The 27050-nt window shown below is 44.3% G+C and overlaps 1 protein-coding gene across 8 annotated transcripts in view; it reads left to right on the forward strand.

Annotated features, from left to right (window-relative positions):
- Positions 1 to 2856: 2856 nt before the first annotated feature.
- SLC16A12 (solute carrier family 16 member 12) overlaps positions 2857 to 27050 on the forward strand; it is a 38519-nt gene continuing 14325 nt past the window's right edge. For 2 of the 8 annotated variants that reach the window (XM_056353081.1, XM_056353082.1), the window contains exon 1: positions 19236 to 19325. Coding sequence is in view for 2 of the 8 variants with exons in the window: in XM_056353078.1 (XP_056209053.1) it covers positions 19230 to 19325 (96 nt within the window). In the remaining 6 variants the exon portion in view is untranslated. Of the gene's footprint in view, positions 3256 to 4504; positions 4644 to 5761; positions 5926 to 6222; positions 6670 to 18222; positions 18339 to 18431; positions 18650 to 19223; positions 19326 to 27050 lie in introns of those variants that run through there. The other 6 variants (XM_056353078.1, XM_056353085.1, XM_056353084.1 and 3 more) reach the window with 6 other exon arrangements.

Consider the following 27050-nt stretch of genomic DNA (forward strand, 5'->3'; position numbering starts at 1 on the left):
CCTCAAGCCCATAGGAAAAATTTGCTGATCAAAATGTTCCTTCCTACAAGCTTTTGTAACAGTTGCATCAGTTGGAAGACTGCAATCAAAGTATTGTTGTGTAAGTCAGTAAATCATTACCGACTGGCAGATATAATACCGTGTTGAGATAGTAGAATTTTTACCTGCTCTGTTGAATCTGCCCCCTCTTTCCTCCCGCTGGCATTACCCATCAATACCCTGACTGCCAGCATACCCTTAGCCTGGTGTGCAACGGAGGCAGCACAGTAAATGTGGTCTGTGAACATCTGTTTTGTGAAATGCAGTAGTATAATGTGGGCAAGCAACTGAAGCTACGAGAAGCTTCTCCTCCAAGAAGGTTGTATAGGCTGCACCTGGAAATAGAAATAATTATTATTGAGTTTGGTTTGAGTGTGAGAACTCTGTCATGTAATTGAAAATTATTTTCACTCTTTTAGTGTTTTTTAAAATTATCTGTAAAATAATGTATACTAATGCAAAAAAACTAAACGAACAAATGACTTTTCTGTTTTCAAAGCTGGCTGGCTAAATGAATCACAGAATGCTGAATGTACTTGAAAGAAATTTTAGTTCCTTTTAGCAAAATTGTTTTGTTTTTTGAGCAACTTCACCCCTAGTGTTATTTGAATAAGTAAACAAATACATGCTGTTCTATGTCCTAAGCATGGAGCATGCTGTTACCCAGCTAGCATTCAGCATATTGCACTTGGCTACAAAAGGCTGTGCTCGCAAAATCCAGAAATATTTACAAGATAAGCCAAAACCACTCCCAAATTTCCCAGTGTTTTAGTCATTTCTTTTTTGGCTTAGAAAGCAAGTTATCTCTTCTCTCCAGATATAGGAGGTTTGAAGTTTTCTCTCCAGCAGATTTGCCTGTGCATCGTTGGTTTGCCTCTTTGTAGGGGAAGAGCAGTCAGTGCAAGGGAAAGTAAAGCTGCTTCTGACAATGGCTGCAGACTGACTCGTAATCTGTCTCACACCACAGCTGCTCTTTTACAGGTAGGGCAGAAAATACTCATAACTTTCATAAGTCATCTCTCCCCTCCACTCATTGCTCTCATCACAAGAGAAATTGCTTTAAAAAAAAACAAACCACAAACTAAGCAGAAAAGGTATCAACCCCTGCAGATTAATTCACCTTTTCTTCATGGGAAGAACCGTCAAGGTTAGCTTAGCTTTTTTGTCAGGAAGACATCTTTTTTCAGTATCTGATCTTGTTCTGCACTATTAGGAGCCTGATTTTTAACCTGTGATACATGTCTCCCTGTTCTGGCTCTCTTGCCTGAAAGGGTTAAGAAAACTTCTTTATCAGATTTCCATGAGCATCTGCTTCACAGAATTATGGGAATTTTTTTAAAGTTTCGTTTTTACACATTACTAAAAAGTCCTCAGATACCAACCCTGGGATTACAAGTGCCTTTATCAGCGCAGGAACACAAGCGGTGTTACTAAGACTACTCAGTGGAGCCCATTGACTGCTGATATGAAGACACTAGAAGTCTGTCTTTCCTATGTATGGAGATTGTTAGGCTCGGTGAATAAAATCTCCTTATTCACAGGAGTAAGAGAAGAAACGGCTTTTCCTTTTCTAACCTATTTCCATTTGCAGACCTGTTGGAGGAAAGATCGTTTGGAGTCAGTTTCCTTTCAGTCCTTGAACTTTCCACTTCCCCTGCTATGCTAGGAAGGTGGTGGTGTATGACGGGCAACAGTGATGGCAACTTCTGGACACACACACAAAAAAAAAAAAAAAGAAAAGCTGAGTACACGAACATCGGAGAACGGCTTTTAAAAACAAACTACCAAAGCACCTTAATTAGTAAAGTATTACTCAAGCCTGAATCGGAAATCTATCAATGAAGAAACCAATTTCTGTCACCAGTTAGAAAGTCAGCAGCATTAGTCTTACAGCAGTTAAATGGTAGATAATACCATTCCACTTCTCTACCGTTTTAAACTTCATGTCTTGAGCAGGTAAGGTGAGACTTCAAGCCTTTACACATGTATTTGTCACCCAAGAGCAGTAAAGGATGCCTCTACCCAGGTCCACCTTGAAAGCACCCTTGGGTGCATGCACATGCAAAGGTGGCAGCCCTCATGCTCTGCAGGTCCATGGCAGAGTCCCCACACCTCATACAGCTTCTGTGTGGTTTTACAGCAGGAAAACCCAGTGAGAAGGTGGGTAAGTTGCTTTGTGCTGACCTGCTATAGCCCTTGAAGGGGTGGTGCCTCAAACCTTCGCCTACCAAACACGATCAGCAGCACAAAGAAGGGTCATGCAGTGATGCTGTTTATCTCTGTGATGCATCACCAGCCCCATTTCAGCCACTGCCCCTCCTGAGGCTGGCGTGGTACCCATGTAGGTGAGCACAGCCTCAAGCCAGCTTGCACCCGCACTCCTCTGCCCGCCTCAGGGCACCCCACCACTCCTGCGGGAAGCCTGTCTCACAAACGTGCTTCTCATTTCAAGGGGCTTCTGGATTTTTAAACTATAAAGACAGCTGAAAACCCCTGAGATGCTTTGCTTAGCCACTGCTGTGTGGCCAGAGCAGAACTGAACCCTGGCAGTGTCACAATGCCGGCAGTTTGTCTGGCTTTGCAGCCATGTGTCCGATACTGAAATGCAAGGCTGTGGAGAATCAATGTTTTAATATTTACCAGAATATCTTGCTACACAGAGCAGATAGTTTCTGCTATACTTTTAGCTAGCTCTGGTTTAGGTCTCTGTCCACACACGCTTAACTCAGAGAGGGGGAAAAAGCAAACAAATGGAGGGGGGGGAAGCCCTTGCCATGCACAGAATTAAAAATAATAATAAAAAATATCTGTAAGGTTTTGTGTTGCATAAGTGCCCCTAGAACTAATCTGGTACATCTCCAAGTAAAACAGAAATCTTTGATGCTTGCAACTTTCTCTCTGGTGGAATGACAATAGTTTCTCTGTGTGTTAACTCTCTGAATGTTTGCTGTAGATATTATCAATGGGCATATTTTCTTTAAAGGAGTATATTAAAGTTTAAAGCAAAGAAACTCTTCCCCTAGCTTGTGAACACAACAAATACAAAAATTAGGTAGTAAAATCTGAATTGAAAACAGTCCTAGCTGTTAAGCTGTATGTTTTGCAGGTGAGCTGGAGCAAAAACATGTCCGGAGGCATGGCATAGCCTGGGTTGGGTGAGGAGCTCTCCTTGAAAGCCCCAGCAGTCAGCAAATGCCAGCTGGAGTTTTGTCCAAGGTACAGCCAATTCTTGCCAAGTGACTGGTTTTCTGTTTTGTGGAGGTGTGGGGAGTCAGTCAGTAGTGGCTCGCTATCTTCTTTTACTTGGTATTGTGTGCTGGTTTGGGGAATAGGATGAAGATTTAAGGCTGTGAACCCCAGTTCAGCCTTGGTTTAGCTTGTGTTTTTCCCCAGGAGCTGGTGTAGGCAGGGCTGTTGGTGTTAGCAGCTTACCCTGCTCATCACCATCTCTGCAGAATAGCACAGCAAGCCACACTTGTCATCCAGCAGGAAAAACAAAAACATAACGCCGTGAAAAGTTGTAGAGCCATGGAAATGGTTGGCTCCTCTCAGAGCAGAGTGACATTACAGCCTGTATTTGGTGTCAGATTCCTGTATGGATTAAAATAGCCCAAGCCTCAGGTCCACAATCAAGTGGATACGGAAGAGAGGCTGGAGTGGCTGTGCGAAGGCTTGCTTCCCAGTACAACTAATTCAGATTTATTATTCCCATGCTGTGAAAAATTCAAACATCTAATGAAGTTTTTCTTCTGATGTGAAATGAAATTTAGACATTTTGAAATTTCCCTTTTTCCACAAAAAAAAAAAAAAATATATATATATATAGCCTGCTAGCAGGAAGCCTAGCAGGCTGCCAAAAAGAAGTCAGTAGATAAGGTTTGTTTTAAAGCTCCTGCCTTTGTACAGCCAAGATTTTGTTAGAACCATGTTTCCATAGGACGTTTGTTTTAATGAATCTCTGTTTTCTAGTGAAAAAATGTTGCACTGGCCAGCTGGAGTGCTGATCTTTATAAAATATGTGCATCAAAATGTGTCCAAAAAGCTTACTATGTGTGCTTGGACAGAGGATTTCAATGAGAGGCCAGAAGGGGTACCCCAGATAAACAGCAGCAAGGCAGGAGGTTGAAATGTGGAAGCTTGTAATTACTAAAAGGATATAAATCATCCTTTTGTTCAACTAATGTTAATAGTAATCTGCCTATACTTATTTTATATCAAGAAAGAGAGGTTATTTCTGGCAAAGTTTCCTAAGATTCTGGAATAAGATACACTCGATTAGGTGAAATAAGTTGCAAGACATACCTGCATCTAGTTCTGGGTGCCATTAGAAACAAGACTGGTTTTAAATGTATCTTTCAGCCTGATGTCATACAATGGTCTTATGTTTCCAGGAATTGCTAATTTCCATGCAAAAAGTGAGGAGGCTATGGATTAACAGTTACACACCCTCTTTTTTCTAACCTAGGTTCCATATATGACTTACACAGCCACATATTTTGAGGAATTTGTTGCAGTCTTTTCATCTTCTGTTGGAGCCCTGTATGTTGGTAAAAAACAGAGCTTGTCTTCACTCTCAGGAAGGAGCCTCCGCCCGCACACAAGTGGTAAGTACTTTATCTTTTTGCCTTGGAGCTGGCAAGATTTGGACTGTAGCTGCAGAGCAGGGACCGTGGGAACCATGGGGACTACAGTTTCTCCAGCCTGTGATGTAATTGCTTAATTTCCAGGGATGTCAGGGAGGGTATGTCTGCTTGGCTATCAAATGCTAGAGGTTGTAGATCCAAATGTTAGTGACGAGATCTGAAAATGTTACTCTGAGCGTGCTGTTACAGTATATCCCTGTGCTGTTGGCTGGCTGTAACAGGGAGGTGGGAGAAGAGGGCAGAGGAAGGAGGGTAGTGGGGTTTTCAGTTTGTTGCAGATATTTGTATATAAAGGTTCAATTTAAGAACATTTGTGCGTAGGAAGGCCATTCGTCAACTGTACCATGGTACCTAACCATCCTTCAAACTGTAAAAGCATCTATTTTACCTGTTAAATTCTATCGTGCTATACGTTCTGATTATTTTTTGTGGCTTGGAAAGTGTAATAGAGTGCAGATATTGTTCTTGTTTGCATAGGGGCCAAACCAAAACAACCCCCATCTCAGTTGCGTTGTCTCTGCCTGGTCAGGCGTTCCAGGCGAGGGAATGCACTCCTGTCATATCTTGGTTACAGCAGTTCTAGAGGAGCAACATGAATAGTCCTGCAACCCTGGAGAGATTAAGTTCATTACAGATGGGTTATATTTTGGTGGTGGTATGTTGTGTATAGGTTGTCAAACTGCTAGATGGAGTAGTGCAACGAATCACTTACCTGGTGTCAGCAGCTGAAACTTGCACAAGAAAAATCTGTTCTAGCAGTGGCGAGAGGAAACCTGTCATGAATGTGTGAAACATGAATGTACACCAAACCCTTGTATTTCTGTTACTGTTAGTGTTGCTCCAGAAAGCCAAATGAACTCATGTACATCACTTTGGTGACAGCTAGTTTGTGATACTTCAGTGCTTAAAATTAATTTATATAAGAATTAAATACCACAAAAGTATGTTATAGGTGATGTAGTGCCAATGGCCAGGTCAGCGGAGTATGAGTGGTGCTACTGCCTCTCTCTGTATTCCTGGTATGTACAACATCCAGTGTGGTTCCGTGGTGCTCTGACAATATCCTTTCCACACCACAGAGCAAGAAGCATTACCTGTTGTTGACCCAGATGTCAAAATGTCAGCAGCCGCCATAGATAACCACTGTTGTTCCCGTGGCTGATGGGGAGTTGTCACAGAGACGCTGCCAACCAGACTTGCGGAGGGCGTTTGCTGCGACGCTGAGATCCCAGTCTCTTGAGCGGTAGGTCAACGCACAGGCCATCTTGTTCAGGGCTGCTGATTATCTTACAGTGTTACACACTACAAATAAAGTCTTGCAATTTTGTTAGCAATTAGTTTAGCAAGGAAAATCTTTCAACATGAAGCACAGCTCAATCCAGGTAAGGTTAAAAATTTTTCCAAAATATTACAGAACTATAAAAAAAGAGGGTGGAAAAAAATCAGAAACTAAGAAAGTAAGAGCTCGTTTTTTTATTGTTCAAGAACAAGTTTTTGTTACCCATGCAGGTGGAGAAAACCTGACCCTTTTCCTTTACAGCTGCTGTGAGCTACAATGCTGCAGGAAGGGGAGCACTCGTGCCAGGGCAGCCGTGCGTGGGTAGTGTGGGCTGCCCAGTGCGCAGCTTCACCCCACGCCTGCAGGAGGGAGCAGCACATGTAGACCAGTCTCTCTTGGCTGCCTCACACCACCGTCCTGTACAGAGGAGCTCTGCCACCTGGGACGGGGAGTCTTTTCCAATTAATAATCTACCCCAAAGCTGCCGTGCTTACCCAAGTTGTGTGTACTTCCTGACGCTGAAGGATTTTGAACTTGCCCTGGAAGAGCGGTGCAGCAGCCGCCTCCCTGCCCCCCTCTCTGCCAGCCCTGCGCGTGCACCCCTGGGAGCTCTGCGCTCGCTCTTCATAGGAGCGTGGAACGGCAGCAAGGGCCTGGGTGAAAGACGGGAACCAAGAAGCCCTTGTCCGGTGACAGTGTTTGGGAAGGGTAAGAAAAGATCCCATTTTATCTTTGTTCTCATGGAAAGTGTCACAGGATGTTTAATGTGCCTCCTGAGGAAAGACCTGCTGTTTTCCAGATCTCCTCTGAAAACCCGTGCAGGATTCCGCCGGCCACTTCAGTTTATCTTCTTTGGATAAACAAAAGGCTGCTGGAATTTGAAACTTGTTCCAGGAGTCTAGGGTCCAACGCCTGCTGAAATCCGTGAGAGTCCTTCCCCTGGTCTGGGGGAGGCAAATCGAGCCTGAGCACGCCGGGTGCAGCCGGCAGCAGCCGCGGGGCTCTGCCTGGCGGGGCGTCGGGCCGCGCGGGGGCTGGTGGCGCGGCCGCTCTGCAGCGTCGCCGGGCGCTGGGGCACTTTAAAAACCCCTCCCGAGATGCCCGAGAGCCCCGGCCCCGACATTCCGGTGCAGGCTTTGCCTTGATGAGCGGGGGAAAAGCATCTTAATGCGATGGAAGCGTGCCCGTGGCACTGCTGAGACGCCCCTTTCGCGCTGGCGAAGGCGCCGCGCCAGGAGGGGTCCCCGCACGCCGTGACAGAGCCGGGGCCGCGGCCCGGGGGGGCAGCGGGGGCAGGGACCCCGCGGCCAGGTGGGCGACCGAGCCCGGGGGGGGCGGGCGGGCAGGTTCCCGCTGTGGGGTCCGCAGCTCCTCACGGAGCCGAGACGCCGGCGAGCCGCTCCCCCGGCCCAGCCCGCGGGGGACCCGCGGCCCAAAGCGCCGCTGGGCGGGCGCTGCCCCACCCCCACCCCCGGGCCCGCCGGAGCCGCCCCGCGGGGCGCAGCCTGCAGGTAGGGGCTGGGGGCTGCGCGGGGCGGGCGGCGGAGGGGCTGCAGCTGCCGGGCGTTCGCGCACTGCCTGCCCCGCGCTGCGGGAGCGTGGGGAAAAGAGAAAGGAAAATAAATGCAAACCCCACCATGCGGTTAAGAAACCGTGTATGTGCGTGCCTGTTGCTGAGCTGTCGGTTAGCCGTAACGGCAGTTACGAGGGCAAACGCCGTTTCAGGTTCCCAGACGGTGCGGGGAAAGCTCCGGTGCCTCGGTTTCCGTGGCGCCCGCCGAAGAGCGGCACTTGTGCGCCGGTGGCCGCGGGCGGTGGCGGAGCGAGGCGCCGGGGCCACCGGCTGTGGGGAGGGGGCTCCCCGCGGAGCGGGCTGGCAGGGCCGGGCAGAGCCCCCGCAGGCACAGCGACCCCCGGCCCGAACAGCCTCCCTGCTCCTTCTGGAACGTTAGTGTCCCTCGGTGCCAGAAGAAGACTCGGTGCCGTGTGGGACTTCGCCAGGTGTGCGGCAACAGGCGCAGGCCAGGTGGTACCGAGGGCATGTGTCTCACTGGAAAATTTGTGTTTGCAGGCAGGCTAAGTTCAGGAAACCATCCAATAATACTAAAAAAACCCAACGAAAGATACAATAAGCGTTATCCTTATTTCAAACTCTTTGCTAATTTGCCGCTCGTTTATTGATGTGGTGTGTTTAGTAGCTTGGGGGGGGCAGGTGGTTACGTGGGTGCTGGGGTGCGTGTGGGGTGCGTGGCAGCCCTGTGACTGGGCTCGTGGAGCTGCCGAGCTGGCCCGGGTGGCTCTGTCTGTTTGTTGTTGCAAATCCACTCCTGTGGTGGCCGTGAGGAAACGTTTCCGTTAGCGCTGGGAAATTGCAGGATAACATGAAACTTAATGAAGGGAAACAGGATTGCATTTTGCTCAGGGTGATTCTATTATGCCTCAGTTAGGGCTGTGTTATTACCTTACCTTAAATCATTAGCTGTTATTGCCTTTTCACGTTTATTTCTTTAGTTATACGTAGCTCATCATGTGGGGTTTGTTATGGTTTTTTCACCTGCATTATTTTTAATTTTTACTTTTCTGTCTTTTGCAGCAGTGTAACAGAAGCCGTATCTTAACGGCAGGTTTCTCAGCCCTTCCCCTAGGGGGTTCCATGTTAATGCCTTTAAAATTCAATCATTAACTTTTGCCTTAAACTCAAGCTGGAAAGCGACGATGAAAGACAATATAGAACACTGTGTAACTTAATTTCACAAAGCGTTATCAGAACTGATTTAGTATGTAAAGAGGGGAAACCTCAAGAGCTTTCTTCTTCCCCAGCCTTCCACATTCACTCCAGCTTCAAGCTGTGTTTCGTTTCCCTAACAAGCAGCTCGCTACAGTACCTCTCTTGACTGCTTGCATTTGCTCAGTGGGTTCTTGCCCACACTGTGAGGGAGGGGACTAGGAGACCCCCAGGGATCCCTTCCAGATCTGTATTCCCAGGCCAAGATCCAACAGACTGGGCACGGGGTTGGGGGCGGGTGGGAGAGAGATTTTTCGGATGTTTTGGTGCAAACAGAATTGCTTCCTCGGGGAGAAATTTGGCATGCGTTTCCTTAGAGAGCCGTGCTTGCGTAAGCAGCCCCCTGCCACCCTCCGAGCTGTGCTAGTACAGCCGTTTGTGGGGGAAGCGCTGGGGGTTCAGAAGCGCCTCTTCTTCTTTGTTGTCGATTACTTCTCACTCTAATCTGTCCGTCTGCGTGGCTGCTGTGTTGGGGCTGAGGAGGTGGCCCGGGAGGAGGGAGCGTGTAGCAGGGAGCAGGAGGTAAGGGCTGTTTCTGGTGCTGGAAGAAGTAATTGCTTGTCAAATTGTGGTCAGCAGTAGATGACATGCGGTTATGGCAGTTGCTTGAAAAATGTAGCTGAATGCTCAGATAACTTAGCACAGTTGTGTGCACGTGCTGTTCGCTGTATACGTGAAGAACCAAATCTGTATTTCTGTTGTAATTCTGAGTTTTCACCTAATGATTTTACTTTTGTGATGCATAGCTATGTGTTTGCATAATTTCAGGATACTTTTCCTATACTGTTCTCTCTTGCAGTATAAGCATTTCAAAAGACCATTTCTCTGGAAAATAGACCTAGGCATCTCGTAAGGGTATGAGTTTTATTAATCAGATTATATTCAGCTGCATAGGTGGATGCCTAAAATTCTATAAGGCACTATTAAACCACCCCTAAGAGGGTGCCTCTAATCCTAGAAAGCATAATTGTCACCTGCATGCAGTTTACTCTCTTTCACACATACATGTTAAATACACTTTTGAATGTAGCATAGACCTGCTGTTAAATTCTGAATGGCAGAAGCAATTAGGCAAATAATATTGTTTTAATTGCTATGGTGAGACTGAAAAGTCAGTGGCATGTAAAATTTCTCTAATCTGCTAGAATTTATTTCAGTCTGGAAGGCATTGATGCTTGTGTGTATTGTTTTAGGACTTGTTCTTACTTTAGACACCTTGTCTCTCTCATGATCCTATTGTAGCCAGTAATAAAACACTTAAGAGTGCATCAACTTCTGTGTAGCATGTGGGCATAGTTAGAGAATGATGGTGCACTTGCTTGTCCACAGAACTTGCAGGAGTAATTGCTTGCTTTGACAGTCTTTATTTAACAGTGAAAAGTCGTAAGACCTTTTTTTTCTTCTAACCTAGAACAAGAAACTGTATTAGAGTTAAGAAAAATGTTACCTTTACTGTTTGTCCTGTGGTGGGTCACTACAACTGCAGTTTGGATTATCTTCTTAGAGCCTCCTGTAGATTTAAAAAAGCAGATTTTAAAATCTTCATTTAATCTTCTTTCTCAGAGGAGAGGAGTTTCTTGCCAGCAGCTGTATTAGAGCCAAATACATCTTCCGTGAGTTACATTGTTGCCTGTATTAACTGACGTACATTGATGTGTCTGTGAGCAGTAAAACTGCAAGCTACAGCTTGCCTGCAGGAGGGAGGCTCCCAGCCTGCCGTATGGAGAAATTTGGAAAGGTGCAATTCTTTAAAATCAAAACCAAAGGTGTCCAGGCTAATCATTAAATTTTTCTTCACTGAAAATGAAGGTTTTTTTCTCTATGGCTTGTTGAACTGCAAAGCGCGCTCTGTTTTCTCCTCTAGAAGGTGTCTGCACTTGCTGTGATGTGGTAAGTGGAAGAGCTGTTGCCAACAGGACTATATACCAATTCAGCTGCTCTGGATTAAGATACCTGAATCATAGAATGGTTTGGGTTGGAAGGGACCTTAAAGATCCTCGTGGGCAGGAACACCTCCCACTAGACCAGGGTGCTCAAAGCCCCGTCCAGCCTGGCCTTGAGCACTGCCAGGGATGGGGCACCCACAGCTGCTCTGGGCAGCCTGTGCAGCGCCTCACCAGCCTCACAGTAAAGAGCTTCTTCCTAATATCTAACCTAAACCTGCCCTCTTTCAGTTTAGACGGAGATTGTCTCCTTGTCTCTCTTAGGCTTGTAGGATGCTGGATATAACTATGTGCAAGGCAAGCCATGATCTTCTGAGTACAAAATCTTTGGAGTTAAGGTCCCTCATCCTTCTGCTTTTGGCAGAAGCATTCTCTGTTTTCAGTACCAGAGGGCAGGGTGGTGCTGTGTGCCCAGCTGCTCAGGTGACACCTGCCTGCCATGGTCACAGACACCATGGCAGTACGGATCAGGATCCTGCAGAGTGTGGGTATAGCCAAGAGGCACATACAGTATCTTTCCTTTCACTGTAAAGGCAAAATCCGTCACTTTTGTCTCTGCAGCATTTTAAGCCATGCAGGCCCCTGAGGCTACAGATCATCACTTCAGCAGCAAGATAACTTGTTCAGTGGTAAGATTAGCCAGCAATTTGTGACAGACTTCTTCCCTAGAGCCTGCAGCACCCGGGAATTGTGGAACTGTCTTGAGGAACAAGGCAATAAATTTTATTAGTGACTTGGGATGAGCTTAGTCTTCATTAGTAGAACTCTATCAGTTCCTTTGTGTACAATACAAAAGCCACTCTCAGCTGCAGTTCTGTGTTGGAGAATTGCAGGTTATACACAAAGCAGGATATTCTTGCTGCTTTTCATTGGAACTTAAAACAAATGAAGCACTGCATTTTATTGTTGTTTTGTGTGTCATTTATTATATTCTGCTTGTTTCATTTGATGGGATAATGAAGTGAGAAGGCAGTAAATGGAGCGGTCTTTAGTGTTTGCTTTTAGACAATGTTACCTGTTTTCTCTGAAAGATTATTGGCATCTTTTTTTCCTTTTCTGGTATTTTATTGTAAGAAGATTTTCAGGGCCTTGGTGTGAATGCTGTCTCGGAGTGCTCTGTTAATAGAGAAAAATAAAGCAACTGTCTCTTTTACATAGGTATGTCTGGTCTATGTTGTGGGTGTACCTCCACACTTCTATGCACCAGGAAACAGGTTTGCAAGCTGATGCAAACTGTAATTTGTGTGATGTTATTTAAGTGAATAGAGTTTAAAATAATGTGAAAACAATGTATCTGAAATAAATTGGGTGCCTTTTACTGTTAAGCATTATCTTCTTTAACTGTTCTGGTTGTCACAATACTGTCTTTGAACGCTTTTTGAACGGTAAGTACATTAGCTTCTGCCATGGACTGTCATAACAGTGTCCAGAAATAATGGTAACAGACAGCCCTAGGCCATATGTGGTTATTTAGTTATTAAGTATGCTATTGTTCTTTTAACTTATTGGTGGGTTATTTATGGAGAGCTATTTTGTCACCTTCTGCTTTTGCCCTCCGGGAGGGACTGGGAATTAGAAATTCCTTCTGCTAGGTGAGAGCTAGCCTGTGCTTGTCAAGTGAAACATCTCTCCTGGTCTTGACACTTGGTGATACCATCATAATTATATCCGTAGCTTGCCAAGGGATGTGACCAACTTCTGGGATTCCTCAACTGTCTCAGTTTGCCAGTGTCCTTGCCTACGCGCACCACTTACACTCCATCTCTTCTGGGGTAACAGCGTACCTAACATTTGGAAGCTTCTCTTGAATTCATTTTAAGCATTAGGTAGGAGTGCTGGTGAAAATATGGTAAGAGAAATCTCAGGTTTTGGTTATGAGGTTGGAAGTTCCAGATAGGAGACAAATAGAAGAAGAAAACATTGTCTTCAGATATTTAAAAAATGAAGGGCGTTTCCCACCCATTGTAGAAGATCCTAGAGGCAAGGTTTAAGTACAACATTTTAGCTAATAACCACCAAAATCCTGCACCCCTTTTTCTGAATAGGACCTGAAAGTAGTTTTGAAGTTGGAAATTTAACTCTTCATCCTCAGTCCTTGGGCAGGATGGTGCTGACCTCTTTCTCTCCTTTTGCTCAAGATGGAGGGTCTCCTGTCTTGTCTTTTTTTTTTTTCTTTTTCTTTCTTTTTTTTTCTTTTTTTTTTTTTTTTTTTTAATTCAAAGCTTCCTCCCTTCATTCCTGCATTTTCTGGATTTCTCCCAATGTGGATATGGTGACTCACATTCCCAGCTGTGAAATGCAAATGTGGGAAGTGGGATCCTTCCTCTGTCTCTCTAGGGGTTTCTTGGAGTCTGTGGTGCTGTTGAGTTTCTTAATTCATGTGTCCCTCCTGATTTAAATGGTTTTTCTGCTGGCCACCATTTCTGGGGGGGGCTGTTACAGTACTTAAGTTGTTCTTAGTGTTCACTGTACATGCATCTTAAACTTGGCTGGCTTTGACAGCTTATTGAAAACTATGCAAAACTTCTTAATTCAGTCCGTTGACATAGGCAGATACCTCCTCCTCCTCCTCCTGCTGCTCATTTCAGGGCTTATCTTGTCGTTTTGACAATATCAAGCTCCTTCAACAGAGGGCTGTTTGGAGCTTATTCAGGCAACCTTCTGGTTGGTGCACAGTTAAGAAGCTGGTAGTACAGGGCTGTGCACTGCTTGTCTGTGGTCACTGTCCTAGCTTCTCTCTGCTCTGTTTTCATTTGCTGATACCGTGGTGGACTAAGTGATCCTGCATGAAATCATATGCATTACTTAATGTTTCCCCCAAGGTACTGGGGTATTTGGATGGGTAATTTTTTGGCTTTGTGTTTGTTCTTCTCCTTCGAAGGCCCCTGTAATTAGCTCTTTGAGCTCATCACCTTTATTTCCCCGTAAAAGTCACTAAAATACAGGGAGAGGAAGACCTGAAACAAGAATCATCAAAACCAGAATGGTTCCACTTTCAAGGCATGTATCACCATCACCTTTCTGTCACTGAAGTGCTGCATCCAGTCTTTCAGCTACTGAAGTTGAAATTTCCTGGTGCAGGGGCATCACACTCAGCCTTGCCTATATAGGCATGGCTCAGTGTTGATGTCCAAAAAATATCCATAGTCAGTTTTAAAATTCATTGCAGCACTGAACTTGGTGGGAGCATAGGGGCTGCCTCTTTCATCACATGGGCTAGTTTTTGAGTTTCTGACCTAGTGTTTTGAGTCGGCACTTAAGGAATCTGCTTAATGTTATATTCCCATTTGAATGTGCTGATGTTGTTACACTTTGTATTAGAAGCAGCTTTGCATTTTTTTAAAGAAAGAAAGATTACTGGAAGTTCACGTTGGTTTAGTGTTTTGGGGTTTGGGTGTTTGGTTTTTTTAAGCATTGCAGCCTTCCAGATGAGATCCCATCAGTCTGGGCAACAAACTACCACCATGATCATGTCTCGTGCTGCAACATTCCTGGAGAGTTCTCTCCCTGCTGACTCCATCTGTTGGCAACCTGTTCATGCAAATATCCTCTTAAATGGCACTTTCTTCCATTAAAGCCTGGAAGTTACACTGACTTGCTTAATCTAATATGCCAACACTGCTTGTTTTGGCTAAAGGCAATATGCATTTGGGAAGCTTCTTCATAAAGTGCCTTTTGCCTGCTGACTCCCTTTTTCTCTCCTTGCTAAACTTTGGTAATAGCATTTCTTTATTAGTCTGAATGGTCCTTGAGGCAGCTATAGCTACCAGCAGTAGCAAGCAGAAGTGCCTTTTTTGAAGGGACTGAAGAAAGCCCTTCTGCATGCAGAGAGAATATTGAAATGGAAATCATTTGAGCAAGAAGAGTCAGATGAGAGGTGCAGCACTCAGGGACCAAGTTAAGACGAAGACTAGGTAGTTTCTCCACTTCAGCAATATTAGTGCTGTGCTCCAGTAGCATCTAGGGCATTTTGTATACAAGTTGTTTTCATTATTAAGTATAGAATTAATATTTTCTCTTTCCTCATCTAAAATAGTTCAGACTATTTCTCTGTAAATCTGATACTTTGTATTACAAGTGGCCCAAATATTTAATTTGGGAAATGCAGCTGCCATAAAATACAACTTGATGACCACAGAGAAACTGGCATTGGATGAAGAACGTACTGAATGTGTTGAGTCACAAAGGACCCTAAAACTCTCAGCAAAAATACTCAGTTTGTGTCATTATGAATTGAAGGACCTGGCTTCCACCCTAAATATGTGAAAATCTCAGCAGCCAAAACAGGATATAATCAGAGAACAAATAAATCGGTCAGATTTAATCTTCATTTTTGCAAATCGGCAGGGCAAAAAACCTTTGTAGCAGAGACATCCCTGTGCATCCTAGCCAGAGCTGGCTTCCTGCAGAAGCAAACACTGTTATTTCTATATCCTGTTCTTTAGCTCAGTGGTGCACAGCGCAGATCAAGTTTTGAACAGTTACCATTTTGTTTTGCTTAGGAATCCAGATGCAAAGTATGCAGGGCAGTAGGTAAAGCAATACAGCACAAGAGAGAACAGGAAATTTAGGATGATCTGTGGCTCATCCCCTGCCTGATCCACCATCCTCTGCTCTTCATGACGGCAGTGTTTCATCTCTTTCTCATTTGCAGTCAGAATTTGTTCTATCAGCGTCCATTTTAATTTAGTCTGATGGAGTAGCAAGTTGGAAAGAATAAACAGAATTAGCCCACACAGCTAGTTTATTCTTAATTAAGCTACTGGAGTAGAGAGTAATCTCCAGGGAGTTGCAACCCACGTGACTTAATTCTGCCTTGTGTTTAGGGTGCGTGCTGCACAGAAACAGCGCCCGCAGGACTGATGGCAAAATTACACTTGTCAGAGTTTCCAAAGTACCTGCTTGTTTGCCTGAAAGGATGGTATAACAAAATACTCTGAATAAGAGCTCTTGCAGGAGCACCTTGGGCATATCAGCAGCCAGATTTTGCAGAGAACTCCTTTAGTAGGCAACTTTACTCTTTTATGCAAACAAGAAAGTAAATCTTGGGAGACAGTTGTGAAAACCTGGTACATGAAGCTACTCCTTGGACAAACTCCTTGAAAATTTAAAACTTTAGTTTTATTGCTCCTAGAGTATATAGCAAGCACAGAAATTTTGTTGTCAATGTATCAATGCCTCCTGACAGGGAAGGACAGTGCGGTTGGCCCTGAGGCACTAAATAAAAACTGGGTGGGGCAAAAATGGGAAAGAGCTGGAGGATGTGAAGGTGGTGACGGGCAGGATGATGTGTGAAGCAAGTGGAGTGTGTTTCAGGGTGGCTGTGAAGGAGGAACGGGAAATCAGCTGGCACTGCAGGACTAATTAAAAGTTGGTTGGGATTTTGTGTTTCTTCAGGTGTATTTGGAAGTTTGTAGTAATTTTAAATTTATCAAATGCAACTTGCCCTCATGTGACCTGCCTGCTCAAGAAGAATAATGATCTACCGATGCAGGATTTGGAGTGTGCAACAGAGCTTTGTTGGGGAAGGTTCATAGGCAGACATTGCTAGCAACATCTTCCAAGTGTTTTTCACGCTACCAACTTACACAGGTGTTACATAGCTGGAAATGGAAACTTAGCTCAGTGAGAGATCTCTTAGCTGAGAAATAGATATTAAGTTGACTTTAAAATTTCTCTTTATCAGTTTTAACATGACATGAAGATTATCTTTTTTTGTTATTATGGTGTTGATGAACTTATGGGTGAACCAACAGTTTTCAGTAACAGCTGTTCTTTGGGATACTCCAAGTTATTCTTTCAGGCAATTTAGAAGATGCAATTTAAATTATGTTGTCATAATATTTGTAGTTTATTCCTTACATGGTGTGAATTTCCATCCTAAATAGATTGTTATTGAAAAAAATCACCAGGGCCTGTTCTCTTTCACAGAAAAAAACTTAATGTCACCTAGAGAAGATTTTAAGGAATATCCTTCTCTGTGTGTCAAGATATAAACATTTGGTTTAGATATAGCTTTTTGTTGTCTGATCGTTCTTGAATTATTTTTGCTTCTTTTGTCTTCCATGTAATAAGCTGTTTAAAGTGAAACTGATCCCACTAAAAGGATTATTGATAAGGGGATCTAGCTAAGGGACAATTACAAGGCTGGCTGGAATAATGGGATAAGAGGATAACTTGAGTCCTCCTTTTAAGTCTTTTGTTTTTTCATTCCCAAGTTGACATGTGGTGAGATTTTGAGCAAATGATACTCATATGACTGTCCAATCTGAACAGCTAGCAAATACATTTCTTCACGATGGCTCTTTGACCTGTAATGTCAACAAGGAAGCTGAGATGGAGGAGCCAGGACTACTTTTTTAAAAAAAAACGAACTTTCTTATAACTCCTATGGGAGCATGGTGTCAGGTTGAAAGCCTATACTTATTTCTACAATCTTGTACTGAATTTCTTAGCCAGGTTGTCGTGGTTTAGTCCCATCCGGCAGTAAAGCACCACAAAGCCGCTCGCTCGCTGCCACCGGTGGAATGGAGGAGAGAATTGGAAAAGTGGGAAAAGTCCTGGGTTGAGATACAGGCAGTTTAATAGGTAAAGCAAAAGCCATGCGCACAATTAAAACAAAACAAGGAATTCATTCACTGATTCCCACCGACAGGCAGGTGTTCAGCCATCCCCAGGAAAGCCGGGCTCCAGCACGAGTAGCGGTGACTCAGGAAGACAAACGCCATCACTCCGAATGTCCCGAACCCCCCTTACTCCTCCTTCCCCCAGCTTTATATACTGTGTATGATGTTCAATAGCATGGGATATCCCTTTGGTCAGCTGGGGGCAGCTGTCCCAGCTGTGTCCCCTCCCGACTTCTCGTGCACCCCCAGCCCCTCGCTGGAGGGGTGGGTGAGGAGCAGAAAGGGCCTCGGTGCGAGCGCTGCTCAGCAGTGACGAAAACATCCCTGTGTTACCAACAGTGTTTTCAGCACAAATCTAAAACACAGCCCCATCCTAGCTACCACAAAGAAAATTGACTCTACCCTAGCCAAAACCAGCAAACAGGTGTTTGTTTTTATAAACTTTCTAAGGCAGTTGTGCAAGATGCTGTGATAAATGGCTGCAGCTTGTCCGTAGGACCCCATGAAGCAGCAAAGCCTGCATAGGTTGCTTCTGAAGTGCTTCCATTTGCAAGTTTGCTGATGGAAGTGTTGGGGTGTTTTGCAGGAGGCTTGGCAGGCTGGGCTGGTTCTGTGGTTGTAAATGCTTGGCTGCTTTCACTGCTCTAATTAGGACTGGATTTAATAGGAGGAAGAGATGGAGAATTTTTATAAATTCTTTTATGACCAGTTCTTACGTAAATTTCTAGGTGTTTTTTTGTAGATAACATCAGTCTCTTTCTGTCTTTACCCCCCTTCTCCTTTTCAAGTCCTTTAAAATGTTGCCTTTTATGGATGCTCTTATCATTGCTGTCTAACATTTAATGAGATGGCTCCCTAACGTCTTGTCTTGCTGCTCTACATGGGCTCTTTTACTCTTTTTTTACAGCTATCTGCCTTTTCAGTGTAGCTGTTGAAAAGACAAACACGATACAGTCTGGCAAAGGTGATTTCCTGCATAACTCAAACGTCTCATCTGTAACTTTCTGCCCTCTCTACTTGCAGGTTAGTTTTCCTGCCAGAGGAACCCTTGGGTCCTTTGCTGCAGAGTCCTTGGTCTTGTGCTTTTTATGAGTTAAACTAATCCTACGTGGTCAGCTCTCTCTTCAGGCATTCTCTTCAAATGCATCTCCAGTCCTTAATGGTGAACACAGGCATGTGTGAACACCCACTGTAATATTCTGCATGCTAACGGTTCTGTGTGTCTATGGAGCCGAGAGGATACAAGCTGAGGAGCTGTATGGGAACACCGGAGAAAATGAAAATGGAAATTAACTTCTAAAGAATTAGAATAGCCAGAAATCTGGAGAGAAACGGTAAAACACTTAACAGGACAGGTAGATTTTTTTTTTTTTTTTTTCTTTTCATGTTTCACTTACCAAAGCAAAAACATTCTCCATGCAGATAAACGTTCTTTAACATAAAATTGAGAAACTGTGTCTCTGGGCCACAATGCTAATTGGCAGAAGTACCCCCTTAAGCTGCATGGAAAGTTACTGCTGATCATTCCTGAAAATGATGTAATGGAGCAGCTGCATCAGTGTTCACTCCGCAGAGGGAACCTGAGGCACTTTTTCTCAAACCCTTTAAAGATGCCCTAAAAGCTAAAACAAGCTATTAATCAAGGATCTAGTTGAAATATGGATGGCTTGGTGAGGCTGAATGGAAGACTGAGCATAAAGAATGTGCTGATCTGCCCAAGACGAGTTGGTGGTTTGTTAATTTTCAGTGTGTGATTTCACTGAGACACAGTTACTTGTGAGTAGATGCATGTTTTCACAATGTGCATGCTGTCAAATATGTTCTTCCTGGTCAGAGATTTATTTTCTTTATGGCATGCTAAGAGTTTTTCCTCATGGCCTCCATCTGTTTCCTTCTCTTTCATTTTAGTATTTGATGTTTCCTTCCCAGCCTAGTAGCTTCCCTGTTATTTTCTGGAGTGGTGTGCAGCGATACACATATAAGCCTTCTTGTACAGAGATGTGTTCATCGGTATGTATCTATGGCTATATTATTTATATACGGTATATATTGTGTATATTTAAAAATATATTTGATTTTTTTAATGTCACTAACTGTGCAATGACTTCTCAGAAATACCTTACCCTGTAAAGCAATGGTCATCAGTAGCTGCTGTTGGAAACCTGTTTCAGGAAACAGCAGACGTCCTGGGGTTTGTCCTAAACTGTTGTCCTTCCAGTATTTAGAGATTTGTCTTCCATTCCTGCTGAGGATCGTATTAATGCACCACTACATTAATATATTAATTGCAATAATAGTTATAAGTATTAAAGGGAAAATTAACAGTGGCTTTGAAATGATAGTAGGGCTATCTTAATTTTACAGTTGAACATTTAAGCTGAAAGCCTCCCACAAAAAATAACGGTCACAGTGACCGTTTGCTCTCATATGGTGTGTGTTGTAGATTGGAAAAGCACATATGGCATTGAGTATCCTAATAGCTTTGTTTCAGAATACGTGTGAACGAAAGGAAATAACCCACCTTGCCTTTTCATGCCTGATTAGTTTTTGCAAACAAATCTTGTATATTGAAGGAAATGATGATGAATGATGATAACAGCAGCCCTGGAACATCAGATAAATAGAGGCAATCTTCTGGATAGCTTGTTCTGTAGGTACAGAATTTGTTTTCTAGAATAGTCATCTCCTTTTTCCCTTTAGAAAACACTTGTGTAAGATTCAAATATTGTAAATTAACAGGGAAAACTATTTTTCCATGTGAATTATTAAAAACCCAGCAATGCTGCTTGGGCTCTGAAAACTTCAATAACAGGGTAAAAAGATGACTTTAAGTGCAGTTCTTCCTTTTACTAAAACCCAGCCAGGAACCTCAAGGACATTATAAACCAAATTAGTTTTGCATAACTTGAATAAGGCTTTCCCATAAACAAAAGGGCTGAAAAGATGAGAAGTGCAAAAGATCTCAAAGCACAAGTGCGTTCTCTGTAAATTCATCACTGAGACTTCTAGGTGAGGGCGTATCAGTTTCCCGTGGTTCTGCCCCCTGCTTTCTTGGCTTCCCCCCTGCCAAGGGGCACCTGAGTGCTGGGTGGCAGCTCTCCCAGGACACTGCAGTACGGTTGCCAGCACCTCCCAGGCTGTGACCCCCCACCAGCAGTGTGTGCTGGAACCAGTGTCCATCTGCACTGATCTCTTATCTGAGACAAGATATAAAAGCTGTCAGCAGCTGCGCTGGCCTTTTGGGTGACCTTTGGCACTTCCAGGTGTGTGCGGAAAGATGTGTCTCCATAGGCTTCAGCCCCTCAGTTTTACCCAGGCACAGTTGCACTGTTGATGCCTGAGTACTCCTGGGGTGCCTGATAACATCCTCATTTTCTCTGGAGCGATCAGAACATTTGCTTGGTATCTCCATTGCCAGGTCATCTCCAGCTAGCCTAAGAGAGGTTGATCTTTGGATCCTTATCACTGGAGTGGAATCTGGGGTGCAGAATTGGTAAAAGAAAGGGAGAGTAGTGATTTCCACAGACTGACCGCCTAATGGTCTGAGAAAAAAAAGTGCTGTGTTCTCACGTGTCCCATGGCAGCTTTGCAGTGATATTCTTTCTCAGGGAAAGACTTTCTGGAAGATGGAAAAATTAATATACCAGATGTGGGGAAAGTGTCAGATGAAGACCACTCTGAATATAAAACTTTTTCAGAATTTCCAAAGAACAATGTCCTATGATAACATTTCTTTAAGGATATAATAGGATACTAAAAATTGCCTGATCCAGAGAATTGCGTAGATCCTGGGAGAGATAGGGATGACTCAGAAAATGGTTGAAGTATCACATACTTAGGTTTAACCATAAATGAGAAGTGCTTGACAAAATGTTTAGTCATCATTAATGATATGTTATAAAACTCCGAAGTAACAGATAAATGTAATGTAATTATGCATCAATAAACACACATAACTTAAAGAAACAAACAAAAAATCTTCCACAACCATTACGGAACACCCACCATGTGTTTAAAATTAGGAAAATGAAGAGATATTGAAAAATGTAGATATATTAGAAAAATAGCAACTATCAGAAAATTCTGACACATCTGTATGTTGAAAGCATAAGATGTCATCGGCAACTCCCCAACAAAAATTTCAAAGTGTTGTCATAGGAGTTGTGTTACATAATTGCAGTTATTGGACAGCAGGGACTCCCCATGATATTTTTTGTAACTATTTTTGGCTATTTTCACTTATTTGCTGGAAGGGGAACATAGATGTTAAAATGGAGACGGTGATGGGTATCATTCCCTCTCCCCCCTGGGAGACAGACATGGCTGTTGTCTATCAGTTAGTCAGTCAGCGGTGTTCTCCTTTCAGGGAGAAAATACATGTTGGAGGGAACATGCGTGTCCATAACCTTGCTAAGGGTGGGCACGCTAACAGGCTCAGATAGGATTTCAGTAAGAGCTGTAAAGGAAACTAGTTGAGCGCTCTTATTTTCATCACAGTGAACAATGAAATGGTGAGTGCTGTGTGTGTTAGTTTAAAAACCTTTCAGAATGTTGCTCAAAAATGCACATTTCCAAGTGGAGTTGAGTAGGTTAGAGTTAAGCTTTCTGTGCAAAGGGGTTTTGCTACAAAAATATTTATTTATATTTTTTACCCGTTATAGTTAACCTGCATTATTTAAGGACTAACCTAGCTAGAAACTATGTTAAAGTCCCCACAGTCCAGGAGGAAATGGTCAGTGACCTGCTGCTCCACTTAAACATGCCCCAGGTCTATGGGGCTGGATGGGATCCACCTGAGGGTACTGAGGGAACTGGAAGAGGAGCTCTTCAAGCCATTCATAATTTATCAACAGTCCTGGTAAACTGGCGAGGTCCCAGAAGATTCTGGAGGTTAGCCAATGTGTAGAGGTTAGCTAACCAGGAGGTTAGCCAAACTGATGCCCATCTACAAAAAGGGTAGGAAGGAGGATCTGGGGAGCTACAGGCCTGTCAGCCTGAACTTGGTGCTGGGGCAGGTTATGGAGCAGATTGTCCTGAGTGCCATCACATGGCACATGCAGGAAAATGGGGGATCAGGCCCAGCCAGCATGGGGTTATGGAAGGCAGGTCCTGCTTGATGAACCTGATCTATGACAAGATGATGTAGTGGATGAGGGAAAGGCTGTGGATGTTGTCTGCCTGGACCTTAGTAAAGCCTTTGACACCATCTCCCACAGCATTCTCCTGGAGAAACTGGTTGCCCATGGGTTGGACGGGTGTACTCCGTGCTGGGTTAAAAGCTGGCTGGACAGCCAAGCCCAAGAGTGGTAGTAAATGGAGTTACACTCAGCTGGTGGCCGGTCACAAGTGGCACTCCTCAGGGCTCAGTACTGGGTCCAGACCTCTTTAGTATCTTTTATCAATGATCTGGTCGAGGGAATTGAGTGCATCCTCAGTGAGTTTGCAGATGACACCAAGTCAGCCAGGAGTGTTGGTCTGCTTGAGGGCAGGAAGGTTCTGCAGAGGGACCTGGACAGGCTGGGCCGATGTGCTGAGGCCAGCTGTATGAGGTTCAACAATGCTCAGTGCCGGGTCCTGCCTGTGGGTCACACCAGCCCCACACAGCGCTACAGGCTGGGGCAGAGCGGCTGGGAAGCTGCCTGGCGGGGAAGGCCCTGGGGGTGCTGGCTGACAGCCGGCTGAACATGGGCCAGCACCATGCCCCGGTGGCCAAGGAGGCCAAGAGCATCCTGGCCTGTATCAGAAACAGTGTGGCCAGCAGGTCAAGGGCAGTGATTTTTCCCCTGTACTTAGCACTGGTGAGGACACACCTCAAATACTGTGTTCAGTATTGGGCCCCTCACTTCCTGAGGGACGTTGAGATGCTGGAGTGTGTCCAGGGAAGGGCAACGAAGCTGGTGAAGGTCTGGAGCACAAGTCTTATGAGGAGCAGCTAAGGGAACTGGGGCTGTTCAGTCTGGAGAAGAGGAGGCTCAGGTGGGACCTTATCGCTCTTTACAGCTGCCTGAAAGGAGGTTGTAGGCAGGTGGGGGTGGGTGTCTTCTGACGGATAACAAGCAATGGGACAAGAGGAAGCAGCCTCAAGTTACACCAGGGGAGATTTAGATTGGATATTAGGAAAAACTTCTTCGCTGGAAGGGTGGTGAAGCATTGGAACAGGCTGCCCAGGGAGGTGGTGGAATCACCATCCCTGGAGGTATTTAAAAAACAGGTAGATGTGGTGCTTAGGGACATGGTTTAGTGATGGACTTGGCAGTCCTGAGTTAACAGTTGAACTGGATGATCTCAAAGGTCTTTTCCAACCTGAATGTAAGATCAACACTGTAAATGGAGCAGCTGAACAAGGTAGGAAAAAAGCAGCCCCCTGATCCCTGGTCAGGCCAGTGTGACTGTTACCTGCTATTCCTCTGTCTTTTATCACACAAATGCTTTACATCTTCACGCTGTTGCAATATCATTATTGAATCAATTTGTTTAAAGAAAGTCTTTACGGTGGAAGGAAGGGCAGGTGGAGGGGGAAGCGAGTGCTTTGCTGGCTGCGTGCAGTGTTTTGAAAGGTCAGCGGCTCCCATCGCTGTGCTGGCCAGTTGCTAGGCTGCCGTGCATTTCGGTGCTCCTTTCCCCTGGCAAAAGGGACCTCGTGATGAGGTACGAGGTTATAGTGGTGCCTTTTTAGTAGCCTCACCCACGCCTTTCTGCTGGCTGAGCAGACAGAGTTAGGAGAGATGCTCTCAGAAACAGTTGTTTTCTTTCCAGGGTTCTCAAAAACAGCTGCTGAAGTAAAGAGATAGGTTATTTATCCCGCCAAATTAAATCTAATGTATTAACTTGGGGAACAGAGTCACTGTTTAGTGAGCTGTCAGGGCACACTGGGTAACTAAGGCTTTCTTAGGGATCAGCAGAATTTGTTGCCACCTTCACCCCACTTAAATCTTTTTTGAACTCATAGCAAAGCACGTTTATTTAACGCTTGAGTGAAAATTATTTAGCAAAGGTTGCAAAGTGCAGAGCTCCTTCATGAGGTTTTCTTTAAACCCTGCTTTCCTTTGGCTGCCTCAAGCAGCAGGAACTTCAATGCATGTCTGGGAGGTGTTACAATAGCAACCAGCGCTATATCCCTCCCAGACAGTGGGGATCAGGCCTCACAGTGCAAACAGTGGAGCAGATAACAGTAACGGTCTTACCCTGCACCAGAAAGGTACAGGAAAAGATGCAACAGGAGAGCAAACCAAGGTAGAGCTGGGAAGGGGAGGAGGGCACTGTTGCTCAGACAAGGTATGTGCTTTCTGCCTGTTCAAGTTCATTTGCAGAGTCCACGATCTGTACTATCCATTATATGGATAATTAGGAAACACACCAGAGTGTAAGCAAATTACGTTTTCTAAACTCAAAATAAAATTGCTAGGTTGACATAATAAGTGTTTATTAGAGACATACAGCAACAAGAAAGGTAAATATTTAACTTGCCTATTAGTTCAGTGGCTGTGAAAGGCACAGTACTCCTTGAAGTGAGTGTGAAGTCAAGGAGATGAGGTTTGCACTGATCCTACGATGGGGAGCTTGGGTGGCCTGTTTCTATGTTGGCCAGGCATTTCATATACTATGATTTGGTTTGGTTGCTCACAGCCTCATTAAATGTTTGCCATTTGTGTGTACACTGGCAGGCAGGGTTCTGTGAAAATAACAGCAAGCGATCATGTAACCAAATGCCTAATCTATGTTTGCTTAGCCTGATATGTCATCAAATTCTTCCCAAGTAAGTTAACATACAGCTAAAATGCAAACTAGGGTCTGAGGCCCAATCTGAAGCTTGCCTGGGAAGTTGGGCCAGAGATCTAGGCAGAGGTCATGGCACCCAGCTATTGCTGCTTGTACATTAAAATTAGTTAGGGCTCTGTATGGAGACTGTTGACTCCTCTGAAAAATTTTGTGTATACTTCTTCTTACTGAAGGGTTACTGTTATCCTTTCTGACACTCCTGGAACTTCCTCCTCCACTCTTAATAATCAGAACTTGAAATGAAATCTTCATCCCTCCAGAAGGGCCAGTGAAATATACTGCTTAGATCCAAAATAAGAAGCCCCACCTTGCCAGGACTCTGCAAAAGTGCTGCAGAGGTATATCTAAATTTCTCAGGGTCCCCCTGCGATGTACTGTGTGCTTAGGCAAACTCCATCTAACTGCATTACTTGTGATTGCCAGGAAACCCTTGAGCAAAATAACAGGGCACTGGTAAAGTTCAAACTAATTTAGGTGGCTGTCATGGATTCTTACAGGCTATTCAATCAACCAGGTGTTTGAACATAACATATTAAACTTGCAATAATACAATAAATCCACCTTTGAGGGCCTTAGAGTTAGATGCAAAATGTGGTGGCCACATGGTGCAAAGCACTGGTACTTGCTCTGCTTGTTCAAGTGAAATTTGGCAGGACAATGTAATGGGACGCTTTATCACCAAATTGGAGTATAATCTATTTGTGCCGCTCTGGCTTCATGCTAGATTGGATATCAGCTTTTTTGTGGCTAGAATAGATGCAGACACCCACAAAAGTGTTGAATTTTGTTTTCCATCTAAGTAGACAGGGATGTGATGGTGGTTTGCATCAAATTCTACTGCGTGATGACCTGGTTGTCGTCATTGATCCAACATGAAGAATCATGTGACCACAGCCTTAGCCATCAGATAACTTGTTGATCTGATATTTGCACGTATTTAGTAAGACTGTTACTGCTCGGAGCGACATGGGAAAAAAATCAGTTAAAAATAAAGTATCAGCCAATAGTTCATGTCAGCTTACTCAAAATGTAACACAAACCCTGTGAAGTTCTCGGTCATCTGGATGAAATCTACACATGAGATCTGTGGTCTGCCCACAAATTAGCAGTGCGTGCTGGAAGGCAAATACGGAGTGTGTGTGGCAAGTTCATGGATGTGTCTTCTGTATCATGTCCCTGGCATCCTCTAACTTTTGACTGCAGGCATTTTCAGCCTCTCTCATAGATTTTGTGAATAATGTTACACTTGCCTACACATGTGCTTTCTTATTTTACTGTGTTAGCCAATCTGTTGTACCTTTCTTCCTCAATTTGTTTGTGTCAGAGGATTTGTTTCTGAACATAGTGGGGAGGGATGGAGGGTGTGGGTACACACTGGCACTGCTGTGTGTTTGTCCTGAAGCAAATAGGTAAGGTCAAAAAATGAACTTTACACTTCAGGCAAAATGTCAAAAGGCTTGTGAAGAGGCCAGTGATGTCCTTGGGGTCATGTGGGCACCTGCAGAGGCTGCTCAGAATGCTCCATCAGCTACATTGCCATTTTTTGCTGTGTTAGAAAGTTGTGTCAGAAAAGGCAAACTGTTCTGGTCTCCATTCCAGAGCTTTCATTGATCTTTTATGTACGTAAGTCCTAGCAATTGAATACCTCAAAGATGAGGTTTGAAATTGTAAACTCATTTGGATCTCATTTGCCTTGTGTGGTTTTTCTAATCCGCTGTGGGAACAATTTGTTAAAGACAGTATGCAGCTGGGACCCTTTAAACTCATTTAGGAGCCTTGATGCATGAGATGCCAGGTTTGTTGGCTGCTTACAAAAGCTCCTGTAACCCAGCCATGAATTCTTGCTTGACCTTTGTGAGCTGCTGTGATTATTGACATATAATCCAAACCGTAACTATGTCATATGTACCATCTGAGAGGTGTCCTGTTCTCTGTACAAGGACTGAAGCATTTACA

The sequence above is a fragment of the Falco biarmicus genome, chromosome 9, assembly GCF_023638135.1.
Source record: "Falco biarmicus isolate bFalBia1 chromosome 9, bFalBia1.pri, whole genome shotgun sequence".
Taxonomy (NCBI): Eukaryota; Metazoa; Chordata; class Aves; order Falconiformes; family Falconidae; genus Falco; species Falco biarmicus.